The sequence below is a fragment of the Pogoniulus pusillus genome, chromosome 28, assembly GCF_015220805.1.
Source record: "Pogoniulus pusillus isolate bPogPus1 chromosome 28, bPogPus1.pri, whole genome shotgun sequence".
NCBI classification, from domain to species: domain Eukaryota; kingdom Metazoa; phylum Chordata; class Aves; order Piciformes; family Lybiidae; genus Pogoniulus; species Pogoniulus pusillus.
Window position 1 is genome coordinate 14614063 of NC_087291.1, and position 17610 is coordinate 14631672.

A 17610-nucleotide genomic window follows, 5' to 3' on the forward strand; every position below is an offset into this window, starting at 1 on the left:
GAAGAATGAAAATACCTAAAATAAGCATCAGCTCCAGAAATATGTTAGAGTACTTAACCTTATTTTTCATTAAAACCTAAGCTTCCCACCTCCACTATGGGAATCTTCTGCCAGCTAAGTGTATCTGATTATTGGGATTAATTTGGGGATTTAATACCAACTAACTTTATGCTGAGCTTACCTGCTATTCATAAATCAACTCCCATCTTAAGTTAATTTCAAGGCTGATTATTTTTGGAACATTTTCTGGTATGAATTATTCATTGCATAGATGTATTATACCTGTTTGCCAGAAAATAACAGGGGCTGTGCCAACTCATTTCTTTAAATATGATACCTGGGGAGCAAATATTCCAACATATTTGGCACTACTTCAGCCAACTGATAAGAATTACAGTACGCTGCAATTTCATGCTTTGGGTTTTTTACCATCTTGATAGTGAAACTAATTTCCCCTACCAAGGTTTGACATTCCTAAAGTTCTTAAAACAGGGCAGAATCACAGAATCATCACTGTTTAACATACTTGTGTGAGAAAATGCTCCCTGAGCTCAAAAAGAAGGCATGACGACAAAAGGCTGCGCACTTCATAATCCACAACGAGGTTATCCCCTGCACAAATCATGAGCAGAAAAGAAACTTCCCCACTCCTCATAGGTCTTAACCACCAACTTTATTTTTTCACTAGAATAAAATTCCATAGACTACAGGAATTAAACTGAATTGTTCACTCCCCCTCCCCCCCCCCCTTTCCTTTTTATATAACCAAATATGTTTTCTGTTTTTGAAGTTACTTTCAGTTTACAATATTACTTCAAACATTATAAGCAATATCTTAGTATTATAGTGTTCAATTCCATTTGCTTATTCTCTATGTGAAAGTGAGATAACACACCCCCCCAAACAAAAAAAAGCTCCTACTTGGCTAATAAGCAAAATCATCCCTGATTGCTTTCCACCACCAAAGGTGTACAAAATGACAGTGCATGCCAGGGTTGGCGTGCCATACATCTATAGTTCCAGGAAATATTTCCTGAGGGCTTTCAATGAGAATTCTATGCATATATATACACTGACAATTTATTTTCACTGGAGAAAATAAAATGAAGCAGAGCGATACAGCAGAAAGATGAAATAAAAGCAAACTAAACAGAAGCCTAGAGACAAGGCAGCTGATGTTGCAGCACTCAAATAATGACCTGACACGTACGCTCTGCAGCGCTTCGCCAAATAGATTGTATGCAGAGATGAGCAGATGCAAACCTAACTAGCACAGTCACTGCGACCACCATCATAGATGTGGAAAATGCTTTTGGTCTCTTGCAGAAGAAAAATTATATTGGAGGAAAGAAATGTTTTGAACAGCACTTTTTAAGTGGAAGGCAACAGAAAGGAATCCACAGCTACTAATAATGAGCCCCCGTAATGAGACCCTTAATTGCACGTAATGAACGAATGGTCAGGCCACATTTATTCCTACTGAATATTACCACATCTTAAGATTGAATACTTTAATTTATGCTTTGGTTTTGTTAAATTCAACTAAAAGCAGCTTCTGTATCAATCCTGCATATCACTGTTCCCAACTAACAGGAAAGGTATGGTCTGAGGTGTTTTGGCAGTGCTGAGAGGACGCTGTAATCCTTTTGCAGGGTAGATGGATAATGTTCGAGAGAAGGAGAGCTTATAGGTTCACTTCAGCTTTCAGGAGATGTAACAGAATCTACAATGTTTTTGAGATGAGAGAGCTTGTCAGACCTTAGTAGTGAGCATCCCCCATTCCACAGAAGTGACAGCAAGTATTACCAGCAAAGAAGCTGTTGCCCTCATGCCCTACAGCAAAGTCCCTGTCTGTCTATTATTTGACAGGCAGGTAATACGGGAATATGTTGTGCTGCTGGAAGAACTGACATGACTGCTGCTGAGTCCCTGTGACCAGCACGAGCAAACTGGAGGGAGCATGTCCAACATTTGTGACAGACTACAATTTAAAGCATATGTTTATTACTGCTAAATTACATCCCTGGTACTGCTGACACCTGCAAGCGCTTAGCAACGTCTCAGAACTAAATCTCAGTCTTCACTGTATGCAACTTTTGCTGAGCATTTGAAACTGAAATTCATAATTAGAAATAAAAACTAACTGAACCACTATATGCTATGTTAGAATTATATTAGATGTAGATCTATTAGAATCTCTCTCACCACCAAAACAGGGCAATTCACCTACCAGTTGTTTTCAAGATCCATTACTGTTACAGATGATAGCACTGGGAAATTTTACTAGAACAATGACTTAGGCTGGGGTCAAAAGAGATGAACAAAGTTGAAGGCAGGAAAACTAAACAATAGCCTCCTTGGCCAAAGCTGGAAATTCAATCCCATTCTGCTGCTATAATCCATGCGAGAAACTTCACTGTGACACACCACAAATTGGATTTAGTGACTGACTGAGAGATTGAAATTGCTGGTAGCTCAGGTTTGCAATTCATCCACAGGTCAGGCAGAGTGCAGCAAACAACACTACTTTGTCTACAGTTTTCCTTTTCTGAGCTCTAAGCACACAATTTGAGAGACTTCCCCCCACTAGTGAGGGTGGGGGGGAGAAGATGCTGCATTGTCTCAGCTCCTCCTGGCTCTGAAAAGCTGCACAAAATCACAGCTACGTGACACAGAATCCTAAAGCCATACAGATTATTGAACTGGAAAGTTCAGAAGCAAAGCCCTAATCCTTTTTAACATACACCCACACCGAGGCTGTGAGGAGTTTAACTCAGCGCCACGCTCTTTGCATTTGGTAGGCAGCAATGCAGGGCAACAAAACCAAGCCACCAAACCAAAAATCCCTCTTTTAAAACACAGAGAGCAATGCAGCTTTTTTTCCAGAGACATCTCTCTGCACAGCCCTGTGGCAAAGCCGTGGGGAAGTGACTGCACGGAACCACAAGGAGTCCCCACAAGACAACTTTTCAGTACCTTTCATATTCATCACATTGCAACTCAGACACAACTCAAATTGCCTCTGCTTGAAAGTGCAAAAGACTTTATTTAAACGTGCTCGTTAAAAACCTCTATGAGTGAGAAAATCAGACACAATAACAAGCATTTTTTCCCCCATGTGTAACAATCACTAAGGTAAGACAAAATAAAGCATCACTCTAAGGATAGAACTTTGTTTACTCTTCAGAACATTGTATTTTTCAACACATAATACCTTCCGACTAAGACACACTCTGCACTAAGTGAAGTGAATCATAGTTAATTTACAGGATAAAGTCTGTTTCAAATGTTATCTGGTACACGGTGAGCTAATCTGCTGCACAACACAGTTGGAAATTACAAAACCCTAGGGCTCTGGGTTTTTTTTTCTTTACTCAGAAGCAGCCAAGAAAATAGGAGACAGAAGATTTTAACTAACGTTATCAAGAACCCCTTTTAGTTAAAGCTGGTGACAGGAATCCAATAACCATTTTAATTCACTCTTGGAATGTCGGTTGCACGCAAGCGGTATTCAGGAAAGATTGCTTGATGTCCAAACAGCAGTGGACAGTTAATTTCCGATGTCTGTCTTCATATCTCCTTACAGAACAATTTGATTAACCCCCCAGGGTGAAACTGAACACCATATTTTTCCCAGTTGGAAAGGGCCACGAGCAAGCCAACAAATCATCCCTCTCTCTGAACATTCGGTGTTTTCCAGTCTTTAGGAGTAACATCATGAAGGAGTTTAAGTATCCAAGAATGCCAACAGGTAACTCGGGACAGCATCTCCCCATAGCAGTGTCCCCACGTACCCCAACACTGAGTCACTTCCTTACTAGTTACAAACTTGTGTGCAATACAAGGGAAGTGGTAGAACAGCCAACAAAACGTTACACACCTCTCAGAACACTCTGTTATTAGCCAGGTATTGGATGTATTTAGAAATCCAGTGCTCAAAACCAACTGGAAAGTGCCTCTTCAGAGGTTAAGGTGAGGACAGAAAAGAATGCCAGTACTAGAGAAGCTCCTGTGCAGACAAAGCAGCAAAACTTTTATTTTTCAAAAAGTCAGTACTACAGAAGCACACTAATAGTGTCAATAGTATTAAAGAGAGTTAACGCACGTCAAAAACTCAGCTCTAGGTTTACAATGTTATAGTGGATCAAGGCATACCAATCAATATAAAGTATTAACGACCTTCATACGATTTTCCAGTGGGGGGGTGGGGGAAAAAAAACAAAACAAAACAGGTTTAGTAATTCAAATCATCTCCATTGATATAGAAAAGCATGCATTTTCTATCTCTGCCCTTAGAGCTTTGTCTTTTGTGCCACTCCTGAAACACTCTCACTTGTCAAAGACAACCCCAATCCTGACAGAGTATCCACTCCCACTCCTGCCTCAGACAGGATTAACGTGAAAAGAAAGCATTTAACTGGGATCACAAAATTCTCTTTATTGATTACTTCCACTTTTCATACATTCTGCTTTTTTAACCTGCTGTACAGAGATTCTGCTGGTTTTCAGAGCGCACCTAGGCAGAGCATTTCAGCAAAACCTTGGGATGCTAAGCAAGGCTGCTAAAACCAGAACACTTGGAACTATTTCACAGCGTGAGTTAACTTACTTTGGAGGACGTAGAGTCACATTCCTGACAAATCCATCCGTAGCCAGTCTGTTTAGGAGACTTTTTCAAGGGAGGGTCTAGACAGCCAAAATGGTAGCAAAGCCTGCACTCATCACATCTGTAACATAAAACCAAAACAGGGATTTATATATAATTGGTTACTTCTGTGCTTTTATAGACTGAGCTGCCCTCCAATTCTTAGCAGAGGATTGACTGATTCATTATCATAGAATCATAGAATCGGTCAAAGTTGGAAGGGACCACAAGGATCAACTATTTCCAACCCCCCTGCCATGGGCAGGGACACCCTACCCTAGATCAGGTTGGCCAGAGTCCCATCCAGCCTGGCCTCAAACACCTCCACGACACAGAAAATCCATTTCCTACAATGGATATTCTCAAACACAATCACTTCAGGTAGCTTCTGCCTGATTAGGAATATTCAGATGCAGACACTCATACATCACCTTTGTCATCATCTTATAAAAAGGACATTTCAGAGACTTGCAAATTAAAGGAAAGCAAATGTACAACCAGCTGAATGTTTTAGACACCTCAACGCCATTCATTGCCATTTCTGGGTTTGTTTTATTTTTAGGCAGTGACAATATTGATTTTTTCCACAGTTTTAAGAGACCATTTTTCACATCTATTTTTTAAAGGCAAATTCTGAAGTACTTTCTCACCTCCTCAACAATCCAAGCATAATTTACAGCCACTTACTTTTGCAGTAAGACTTTGTGGTTGACAAAGCACACAAATACTGTGAGCACACAAAAATACATCCTGATTTGCTTTGAGTTTTCTGGCAAGGGGCATTAATTTAATAAGATTTCACTGGAGTCTTTCACTTATAAATCTGCCCTGTCTACACATGACAATTTAAGGTTATTTTCAAATAAACCTTTCATTAGCATTTTATGCTGCGTGTGGTCTGCATAAAAAGCTCAAAACATACAGCATTGCTATTGTTCTCTTCCTCTTAATGCACCAGCACTGAAGAACTGCTACAGCACAGCAACTGCTTCAGGAAAGGGTTTCTAAATCAGCGTAATTATATTCCCCAAATAAGGCAAATAATAAATATTATTTAAAGATTTAAAGCAAATAATAAAGATTTTCATGTGCCCTGCTAAACTTTATCTTCATTGTATAGCCCCTTGTGTAATTTCTATGAAAAAGAAAGCTTTTTACCAATTGACTTGAAAATATTCTCTTCATTAAGTGTCCTTAAGCTCTGAATTACAGGCAATATTAATGACCCCAACCCAGGAAACAAGGGTAAATGTTTAAAATCAAATTTTCTGTGAAATTCTCTGCTTCACTGGCCACTCATTTTCTCCTCTACAAGACATGCAAAGACCAAAAAAAATCTCCCCAACTGCAATAACAGCATGGCACAGGCATCATCAGATGGAAGACAGAGGGGATATAATTTATCAGCAGAATACACAGTGCCTTGCAGAAAAGGGAGCCAACTCACAGAGCTTACTGCTGTATTAACAGGAGAAAAATGGTCCTGTGACTCTTCTCTGAGGATTAGTCTCCAAACAAAAAGAAGTGACCATTTTCTGATCATGAATCTCTAACCTAAGTAAATACTTCTGTCCTGGCTGTGATTGCTAGAGAAGCCTTCTGGTTTTGGCAGGTACACGTCAGACATGAGCACTGGCAGGGGGACTGCATGTATTATGCTCCACTGAGTAGAAACTAAGAGCAATAATCTATCTATGCACAGTATGACTTTGGTTTGGTATTTTTAAAGAACAGGTTATACCACAATACAATCCATAGCCTTAGGACTGTTTAGTAATAATTTAAGTCCAGGTCAAAGAAAATACATTAAAAAAGGAAACCATTCTCAATTTTCAAAGGCAGAAGAGTTCTAATGCAGAAATACACAACTTACAAGCAGGAATATAAGCAGTATTATTTCTTGGGAAAGCCATATCAAAAGAACTGAAAAGCTAGAGAGTGGGAGACGACACAGGTCACACTCCTCCACCTCAACAGCATCTGGGACCTCCAGCAAAGATTAAGCCTCCTTTGAGCCTCAGTGTTCTCATCTGTAAAGGAATATATTTTTACTAACCTATTTCTCTATCTAGACTCATAATCAGGTAAGTGCTTGCATTTAAACAGTGCTTATCAGAACTCTTGTCTTGAAAACTCTTTGGGATTCTCTAACACCAAACAAAGCATCACACTATTCCTGACTGATTCAGTCTGTTTTCAGAGGCTAGTCCTAAAATCTACACCTGGCTTCAAAAAGCATCAATTTAGACTCTTCCTGAAGTGATGGCCTACAAACACAAGTGGTTTGGATGCTTAAAATTGCTCTTCTACATCTTTTGCATTTTGTATCTAGAACGTGGCATTTCCTGACTGCAGTTTCAGAAGCACATTAACAAAAGAGAGGTAAAGCAAAGCTGGGTGGATAAAAGCCCCAAAACATTATGAAAGAAAAGAGAGTTAAGCAAAGCTGGGTGGAAAAAAAAAAACCCAAACATTATGAAAGAAAAGAGAGTTAAGCCAAGTTGGGTGGAAAAAAAACCCTAAACATTATGAAAGAAAAGAGAGTTAAGCAAAGCTGGGTGGAAAAAAAAAGCCCAAAACCATTATGAAATAAAAGAGAGTTAAGCCAAGTTGGGTGGAAAAAAACCCCTAAACATTATGAAAGAAAAGAGAGTTAAGCCAAGTTGGGTGGAAAAAAGCCCCAAACATGAGAGGCAGTTAATAAGCAAAGCTGGGTGGAAAAAAGCCCCAAACACTATGAAAGAAAAGAGAGTTAAGCAAAGCTGGGTGGAAAAAAAAGCCCAAAACCATTATGAAATAGAAGAGAGTTAAGCCAAGCTGGGTGGAAAAAAAGCCCCAAACATTATGAAATAAGAGAGTTAAGCCAAGCTGGGTGGAAAAAAAACCCCAAACATTATGAAATAAGAGAGTTAAGCCAAGCTGGGTGGAAAAAAAACCCCAAACATTATGAAAGAAAAGTGTTAAACAAAGCTGGGTGGAAAAAACCCCAGAACAATATGAAATTAAATAAAGATCTGGAAGTGCCACACTAAAACTCAACACTTTTAATAGTTATTGTCATTGATTTTTTTGTCACATCAAAGCTGTTTAGTTTGGCTAAAAAAAAAGATGAGTAAAACCTGGGCTTTCCTAGGAGTTAAAAACATCTCAGTGAAAGTTTTCAGATGCTAAGGGCTTCTATCTGCATCTGCAAGGCTGAGAAAATGCAACTAACAAAAGCCTATTTTTGTGTGTCAAAACACACAAGCTGGCTGGTGATAAAAATAAAACAGCACCAAATATTTTTAAACACTTCCTTCCTTCTGCTTTTTATTGGGATACAAAATTCTGTGCTGTGAAACACAAAATCCCCTGGCACTGAAGCAGCCACAGCAGCACCATGCAGGGCGAACGGATGAATACACACTGCACCTTGGTCAAAGATGATGCCTCAGCTGTCTGGCAGCTCTCATCTGCTGTTGCTGACTTGGGATGCATCACAGTACAGAAAACAAAAGTGGCATTCTTCATTCCCAATTCCAACAGAAAGCCTCATACCTAGGTTGAAGTGGCACTAATAAAATGAGATTAAGCCCCTATGTGTATCCTATTTACTTGTGTTCTCTTGTCTAGCAACGTAAAATGGCAGAAAAAAATCCACTGTCAGATTCAGAAAATAAGAAAGCAACACAAAATAAGAATTCCTCTCAACTTAATTAGGGAATGAAATGGTTGGGTCACAAAAGGTGTCCTGCTGACAGCTTTGCAGCCCTTTGGTACATGCACTCAGATCAATCGCAGCAGGGACATTTACAGAGGAAAGGAGAGATACAGCACTGTCATTTACAAATCTCATCCACTTCCATCCTGAAGATGGCTTAATAGTACAAGTTAAACTATCAAGCTAGAGTGGAGGGAAGGGAAAGAAACCATTTTCTGCATTTTATTGCTTCAGTTAAAATTTTACCCTTGTGGATTCAAAGTCACACCTTCAAAACAGTCAAACTAGCAAATATTTTACCTTGCTTCTTTTATTTACCTTCTATTTCCTGTTTGTGGATAAATTGTTCTGTGGTGAAGCACATGATTTACAAACACAATCAGAGTCATCTTCAGTGGCCTGCCCACCATCTGCACTGAAAACAAAACCCCAGAGCTCCACGCACAGACAAGCCAACCTACCCTCCTAAATTGCCTCTAACTGACAGGTTACTAGCAACTGTTTTAACCAGCCTGAAATTATGCATCAAAATTAGAAAGGGCTGTGTTCCTCATTCCAGCAATCAATGAAGAGAGAGACCTGCCCACTGAGCACTGAGAAAATGGGGAGCTAAGAAGAAAGGTGAATTCTGAAAGGATTTAGGTTAATAAATGGTAAAAGTAGTAAGAAAAAGAACATATTTTCACTTGCAAAAGTACAGGAGGCAGGTCAGCTCCATCTTCACAGCAAGAAAGCTTGATGAGGCATTTGCACCCCTGAAAGAAGTCTTTGTTCTTTAATAAGGTGATCTCCATCTGCTCATGTCCTTGGATTGCTTTTATTAGGTGGGTTGTTTTTTTTCCTTTGCAGTGCAGCTGGCTGTGCTCAAGCCCTACATAACTCTGCATTTTCCTGTTCCTAATTAACTAATTATGCTCTAATCAATAGTGTAGATACCGATTTTACAATGTAAATGAGATAAACGAGATAATGGCTGGGGTCAATCTCATTTTGTTTACAAAGCCCAGTGCACACATCCCATTTCATTACATTGCATCTACCTGCACAGGAGGGAGTCTTATCAGTTGGCCTGCAGAAGTCCTCCTATGAGCACTGGGGAAAAAAGACCTGTGCAGAGACCAGAGCAACGCTGAATGCAAAGCCTGCCCAGCACTGGCACATCTGTAAGGCACTGGTTAATACCATGGGAAAACACAAAGAGCTGATTCAGCTAGAGCAAAGAGACCTATTTTGCATTCTTAAGACAGCATCACTCAGCTATAGCTGTAGAAGTAATTACCTGCATGTCCCTGAAACACAATATTAATAAGCTAATCTTTAAATACAACTTCCCAAATATGCTTCAGAGACTACAGCAAAATCTCTCACTTATGTACACACCACTGAGCATCCTCTGCAGTGCCACGCCAAAAAGGTACCAGGTCAGACAAAACACAACACTGTAAAAGATACGTATACTGCTCCCTGCTCATCACAACAGCTTCAGAGGGTAAAAAAAGGATATAAAGCACACTGACAAACTGTCATCCCTGGAGGTGTTCAAGAAAACCCTGGATGAGGCACTTGGTGCCCTGGCCTAGTTGATTGGCTAGGGCTGGGTGCTGGGTTGGACTGGATGATCTTGGAGGTCTCTTCCAACCTGGTTGATTCTATGATTCCGTGATCATCACCACTAAAACCAGAGAAGCTCTCATGTAAGCCTTACTTTGGCAAACTTAGAACAATTTAGAACTAATCTAGTGCAGAACTGTTAAGCTCTCAGAGAAGTGCAGCAGGATGGATGCCCCCCACTAGCTGGGTGGAAGAACACAAAGGCTGTTTTAGCACCTGTGTGGATTTAATTATTGCATCTTTCCCTGTTGGCTTGTTCTGACCTCATTTTTGACAAAAGGCTCTTACCACCTGAGGAACAGATGTTTCTTCTCAGGCACTGATCTCTCTTCCCTTTAATCCCTCAATGTCCAAGTGCTGGGACACTGAAGCTGCAAACAGCTGGAGAGATGCATGGGGAGTCATTTTAAATCGCAGCACACTCTTGGGTTCAGGTGAACAGCTTAAAACTAGCTACAACAGGCACCATCACCATTTTGTTTCTTGTTCAGATGAACAGCTTAAAACCAATTATGACAGTTTAAGGTACTATCACCATTTTGTTTCTTGTTAGTGGCTGCATGATAGATCCAATTAAGCATTTCCCCCAGAAAACAGAGTGAACTGATGCAGCTCAAGTGAATTCAAAGCACAGAAGCAGGACTGAATTTGGACTGGAGCAGGAGAGGAGTGCTCCTGTGCCAAAGCAATTGCAACTTGACCATAGAAGTGATAAATTCTGGCTGACAGGAAGGAATACTACGGCATGGGTTATATCAGCAAGTCTTACACCTAATGTCAAAGGCAGCACTTTCCTATGCCTTTATTTAGTTAATAATATTAATTAAAGACTTAATGGTGAAATAACTGCATAATCATCTATCCACTGCACTGTTATTAATGTATTCTGCTTACTGAGAGAGAACCCAGAAGAATGGCACTTTTTCATTAGGGAATATAGGGAAAACATTATTCTTTCTAGCTTTCTCTTCTGACATCTCTTGAAACAAAGTGAAGGTACTTTTTGTATCCTTAACGTTGCCATTCTATACCAAAACTCTCCCACCAGAAAGTTTTCATTTTGCTGTGACAGATCACAGGCCAAGAATAAACAGGGAGTGATATAATTGTTATATTTAGACTCTTCATTTAAAATATAAGGTCTAGATCTTCAGCAGCTCTTTTGTTTCTAACCAGAACACTGCCAAAAGAGACAAATATGTTAAATATAACACTGAAAATGCTGTTCTTCCTCTTCCTGATTTCTGCACTTGTTACTTGCATGGATGTGGCTAAACATGGATGCACAAGACACCTCACAGTTTCTGTTCTAGGGAACAGTTTTAAGTACCTATTAGCACCAAGATAATTTAAGTCTTCTCACACAAGCTAGCCAAGCCTTAGTGACTTCACCATCAGGAGGTGTGGCAGATTCCAGCACTAAAACTCTGATGTGACTGTACATGCACACAACTCTGGATATAAACCAGGACACAGCTCAGTTAGAGAGCCTCCTCCAACAGCGCTACTCACTATCCTGAAAGGCTCTCATCTGCAGAGATGCTAAAATCCAATCTCACGTCACGCTACAAGAACTAAATCTAATTTCAGAGTTACATCCAACTTTGCAGCCAGTCTGGCTTTGAGTGGGTGGCTGGAACAAATGTCCTCCAGATGTCCTTCCAATCTACACCTTTTTATGGATTCTAGTATTTCTACAACTTTGATTTAAGTCAATAAAATACTCTTTCTGAGAAGGACAATGCTGATGGTATTAGACTATGTAATGAAAAGCCACATTCAAAACTATATTATGCCAGGTACAATGCAAGCATATAAAAGGAAGCTCTTGACTTCCACAGTGGGTTATGGTAGGTGAGTCAGTAGACTGCCTGGAAGGGAGGCATGGCTGTAGCTGACAGGAGAGAGAATAAATCAGATGCAGGAAGATGAATCAAGTTCTGCTCACAGAATTATAGAATCATAGACTCAACCAGACACCTCCATTTGCATGTACCCAGAGAATTGTAAACAGTGCTAGAATAAAGAAACTTTATTTACTATACCTGTGTGAACAGCTCTCTTCCAGCAAGAAGTGTTCACCTGTCTCTCTCTCCACCCATCCCCAACTACAAAACCCATTCTGATGAGTTACTTTGCAACAAACCATTAAGGACCCACATATGCAAGGATGTAAACACTATGTCTTTTGTTAATATTATTTATTATAGTAAATAATAATGTTAGATTAAGATATAGAATTATAATATTATTATACTTAAAATCATTATTATTAATTGTTGCTTTTGTTAATATTATACAGCTACTGTAAAGAACTTACATCTACAGTATTTCACAGTTCTCTGAAGACAATGCCTCCCACACATGCCCTAAGAAAATGCTACAGAATTACCAGGAAGTCCAAAATTTACCCTTTCTAGGGAAAAGCAGAAAATTCTGAGAGAATAAGGATAACCTCCTTGACAAACTGAAGAGTGTAAGATTTAATAAAACTATTCATTAAGTTTCCTAAAGTAGATCCTAGCCATAACACACAACTGCATCCACAGTGGTGTTCCCAGGTACTCAGACTAATAACCACACTGAGTGGTGTACTGGTTCTGAACTCCTGGACTTCTCCACATCATCATTTTGAACACTGCCACCTAACTTCTTTCAGAAGATGATAAACCAAGTGTTACCATCTGCTTTCCAGAGAAAGAAAGGTGAGTGACATAATCATAGAATCAAGCAGGTTGGAAGAGGCCTCCAAAATCAACCAGTCAAAAATAGCGCCCAGCCCTGCCCAATCAACTAGACCATGGCACTAAGAGCCTCATCCAGTCTTTTCTTGAACACCTCCAGGGAAGACAACTCCACCACCTCCCTGGGCAGCCCATTCCGATGCCAATCACTCTCTCTGCCAACAACTTCCTCCTAACATCCATATAAATGAAAGAACTAAACCAATACCTAATGTCAAAACAAAGTGCCAAGGAAGGAAGAGAACCCTAAAAGCAGCTGCACTAGGGAAGAAACACAGCAAATACAGCAGGAAATCACCTTAGGACATCAAGCATGCCCAGGGGTGCATAAACATTGCTCAAATTTTAAACATGTGTTAGTCTGTCCTCATAATCCTCCATCAGCAGGAACTGCTCAGCCTCCCTAACAAAGTTCTCCTAGGGCCACGACTCTTGTTACTAGAAAACTTTCTATGGCCTAACCCAAATCATCTTGCTACAATTCATCTTAGTTCTCAGTCACTTCTTTGCAGTGACTTCTCTCTTCATAGTCTTTGTATTAATGTAGGCTGTTTGAAGACAGATTCCCCAGACTGCTCTACATTCAAGAAATGCAACAATTTTAAGCTCCTTTTACAAATTCATTTATGTCTCCTGTAGTCCTCTTATCATTCAACTCAGCTTACTTTGGACTTTCTCTGCACGTTTCCTGCCAGAGTGTACAGAATATGCCAGCTGAGGCTTTTCCAAGGGTGAGATACCACTGATCTTCTGAATATTCAGGACTACTTTCATCTGTTAAATGCAACACTTCTCTTTGTACACTTCAGGTGTGGTCAGTTTAATTTATGGCTAGTCTGTGCTCCAGATTCCTCCAGGCCATCTCTTTTGATGGTGTTATCTTCTAACTGGTTACTTCTCCTATCATTATCATGCACTAAACACTGATCTGCCTTTTTCTTTACTGCATTGGATTGCTTTCTCCACATTTTCTGTTATTCTAAGGCTGTGGTCCCTCACATCACACTGCTGTCATCTGCAAATGAAAGCAAACACTTTATTCCAGTACCTCATACACTAAAACAAAAGGCAGTAGAAATATAACACTGAATCCAGGAGAATCCTGAGTGGAACCCAGTGAGCAGAACATCATTTACCAGTGAGCCCATGGTAACTTGTCTGCTTTTCTAATCAGCTACCTATATTATAGCAGTTTCATTAAACAGAGTATCTTTCCAGCTTATTCAGCAGCATGTCACACACAGAAGTATTTGGAAAGTCTTATTAAAGCCACAACATGGAGCATCCATCATTCTTTCCTAGTTACAATACCTTGACTTTGTTACTTTAGCAACTGACCACAAATCACAGTAAACATTACTTTTTTTTTTATCCCTTTTTTTCCCCCTCTAAACTCAGCATGATATACAGGCAAACCTTTTTTCCCCCCAACCTATTCGTTAGTGCAGTGCTTGGGTGAAACTTCCAGAATTCTGGGCAAGTCAATAAACTCTGTTTTCTTTTCCTAAACAGATTCATGGCTTCTTAAAGAGCAGATTCCTGCATTCACATCTATTTCCTACAGGAAAGTTGTTTTTCAAGCGCCTCTGTGTGCCTTGCTGATAAAGAATGGTTAAGTATTTTTTGATGTTCCAGACAAAGCTCTTACTCTGTTATCATCCCACCCTCTTTTTTAAAACAAAACGACGTGTTAAGACATCAGGTTAATTTTATTTCATATAATATCCAAACATGAAACGCCCTGGTAGAGAGATATGACTTGTAGGTAAGGATACACAAATATGTATATTCCTCCTATTACTTATTACAGCATTTATTTTCTTTCTCAAGTTTAAAAAATAGTTTCCAATGGGAATGTGCCTTGAAAAGATGACAAAGGGGAAAAAAGAAGCTAGCATATGTCGAGAAATCCAAAGATCATATGCCATGAAGTTACAAGTGTGATTGCATTTGAGCTGAAGGGTTTTTTTTTTTCCAAGCAAGTTCAAGATGAAAACGATGAAGATGCCAACACATTGCTACTGTAGACTTAAGAACTGGATCAGTACCATTTGTAGATCAAAAGGCTATATCTGCATCTACCAGGATAGATATGGACGAAGACGAAGATCTCAGCTGCCAGGCTGTGTGATCACTTTCTTCGCTCCTTCCCCAATTTACATAACAATTACACAGCTGGATAGTGAAGAGAATAAGCTTGTCCTGAACACTGCCAGAGAAGTAAGCCAAGTAAAGCAAGTATCTGCAGATCCTCAAACTTTTCTTTTCCTTAAAAATTCTTCAGAAAGCAATATAGAGATAGTTCTAGTCCCTTGGGTGTCTGAAGTCAGGAACAATTACTTCATACTAATTAAGCATAAAGTCAAGTTTTCCGTGGCAAATCTATTCCTTCAGTATGGTAAGTTTCAAGTGTTTTACAGGTCTCATTATCACTGAACATAGGTTTGGTTTTGGTTTTACGAAGGAAACAATCCTTTTTCCAGTAAAGTCTCTGTACAACACGGTGTTCTATAGAGAGATAATTAAAGTGGATATAAGCAGAGCAGCAGGAGGATGGCAAACCGTTGCTTATTTCATTCAGTATCACCATAGAGGAACGAATAATATTTAAGTCCCACAGGCTTCTGTCACTCTTCAGTGAATCCAAGCATTGCATAACATCATTTGCCATTCGAAGCACAGGGGGAAAGAGACATTACTTAATAGGACAATTCTGACAAGACATTTATCCAGGGAGTTTTCAACAATGCACATACGAAATGCTCCTGATTAGTGCAAGAAAACGCAGGCAAATTAACTACCTTGTCAGTCCAAGTAACAAACCAATCAATTACATTCTATCCAAGCCTGACAAGCAAACTCAACTTTTTGTCATAATAAGCTTATATAGTAGAGACAAGGTAGCTGTCCTCCTTTACTTTAGGTACTCTATTGAGAGCTTTATCCACATTTAAAAATCATATTCTAAAAGCCTTCCACGATTGCCTCCGAGGATGAGTTGTGGCAGAGTTGTGTCTCATGAAGGGTATCTACACAGTAAAGTGATAAGAAAAAAATATTAACATTGAAAGATCATAGCAGCTCTGCTCTGTCTTATGAAACATTTAACATCACACTAAATTCAAGCAATGTGTACGCCCAGATCCAAACAGTTTAAGACACTCATACTAAACTTCCAAGAGTCTTTAACTGTCAAAACATTACACTAAGTATAACATCCTTTTAACTTTTGTTCAATGCAGCTCAAAGAACAGAGACAGCCCACCATAAGAGAGAGAAGATCATTTCTTCTTTTGTTTTTAATCATAAAAGCAAGAATTGAATACAAGTAGGCTTGATTGTGAAGCTGACAATTTCCTCAGGTTTCAAACCCAAACAAATGCAGCTATGGGATTGACTAATTGACAAGCACAAACAACATGGGTCCTGTCTACTTTAAAAATGTTTGTTTTATAGAACAGCACTTGAAGGCAAATCAGTCTGAAGATTTTGGAAGCATTGAGTAAAAGAGTTTCTTTCATCATGCACTGTAAACAGTTCAGTACATAGCTTTAGTTGCTTCTGAAACGACTTTGGGGCAATAACTCAAAAGTCTTCACAGCTTTTCTCTCTTTCTTGTGCTTGCTGTCTTTTGACACTCTCATGACACAAACTTCTCAAGGATGCTTAAGAAAAAAATGCATTTTAGAGTGCTGAGTCTCTGTGTTTAGCAAACTCCTTAAAAACAACTTGAAATACAGCAAATTAATGTCACTGTGAAAGGGAAAAAAAACCCTGAACTTGTCTTGAAGCTGCACTGGCACAACAAATACACATCTGTTTTCAAAGGAAGACCTATTTAGAGTCTCCACTAGATTTGTTTTGGTTCCTACTTTGAAAGGTATCAAAGTAGAACTGTAATTAGAAAAGGAATTCTAAACTGCTGTCACACTTTGATGAAAGAAAAAAACTAACAATCTGATGAACAGGAGCCATAGTCTCACCTCGTGTTCCAACAACAGTTCTTTGCAAGAGTGATGTTAATTTTGAGTGTAAGGATTTTTGAGTCCAAGAAGCGATGGATAGCAAGAAAGCAGCGTATGTAAATTCAATTCAATTCAATTCTCACTTCACCTCTTGCTCAGCACACGGTTAGAATTTTAAATCAGGTGTCCTGAACTGCAAAACTGCAGTGAAGTTTTGAAGTTGTAAAGAAAACTGAGCTACAAAATAGAAGAAGCACTTTTAACAGTCATCAAAGCCTCTTCCCTTAGCAAGTGCAACTGCTTTCACTCCGATCACCTCAGAGAGGGTGAGGTCGACACAAGAGCGCATTCAAGAGCAGAAACACCAAGGGCAGCACCAACAAACAAGTTGAGATAAGCTCAGGATCTTTATGCCACCTCTGTCAGCAACAGTATGAGTAGCTGCAACGGCACCATCAGAGTCAGGTTGTCAGAATATGACAGACAGTGGATGCCCTGCCTGGGGTAGTAGGGTTTGGACATGAATACAGTGATCCAAACCTTTCATACAAGGTTTCAATTCTGTTTCCCCAAATGAGTGTGCATAGACATACACAGATAAATGTACTCATAGAGATCTACTTCTAATTAACTCAGATAAAAAGAAATGTGTAATTGATATTAATATACAATTCTGATGCTTTGATACACAAAATAAACCTTGTTGTTGAACTAATAAAACAGTTAAGTTAAATTTGAACAATTAAGCTGACAGATCAAAGTACTAAAAGACAAACAAGGTTCCCAGAGGAAACTTGTAACTATACAGCAAAGCCAAGAGCCTAATTTCTTTGTACTACTTAAGGTAAGAGTGTAAAAAGACAGGCACCAAGTAGGAAACGTGAGCAACCCATACCTCTTCTAGTGAGTCCTTTGTTTCCTTGTATTAACAACATTATAAAGAGT

General features: G+C 39.3%; 1 protein-coding gene across 9 annotated transcripts in view; it reads right to left on the reverse strand.

Moving 5' to 3' along the window:
- The window catches only part of PHF14 (PHD finger protein 14), a 151458-nt gene that overhangs the window by 52013 nt on the left and 81835 nt on the right, over window positions 1-17610 (reverse strand). For 5 of the 9 annotated variants that reach the window (XM_064167166.1, XM_064167167.1, XM_064167165.1 and 2 more), the window contains exon 17: window positions 4610-4727. In XM_064167166.1, the coding sequence (XP_064023236.1) occupies window positions 4610-4727 (118 nt within the window). The other 4 variants (XM_064167170.1, XM_064167169.1, XM_064167174.1 and 1 more) reach the window with 4 other exon arrangements.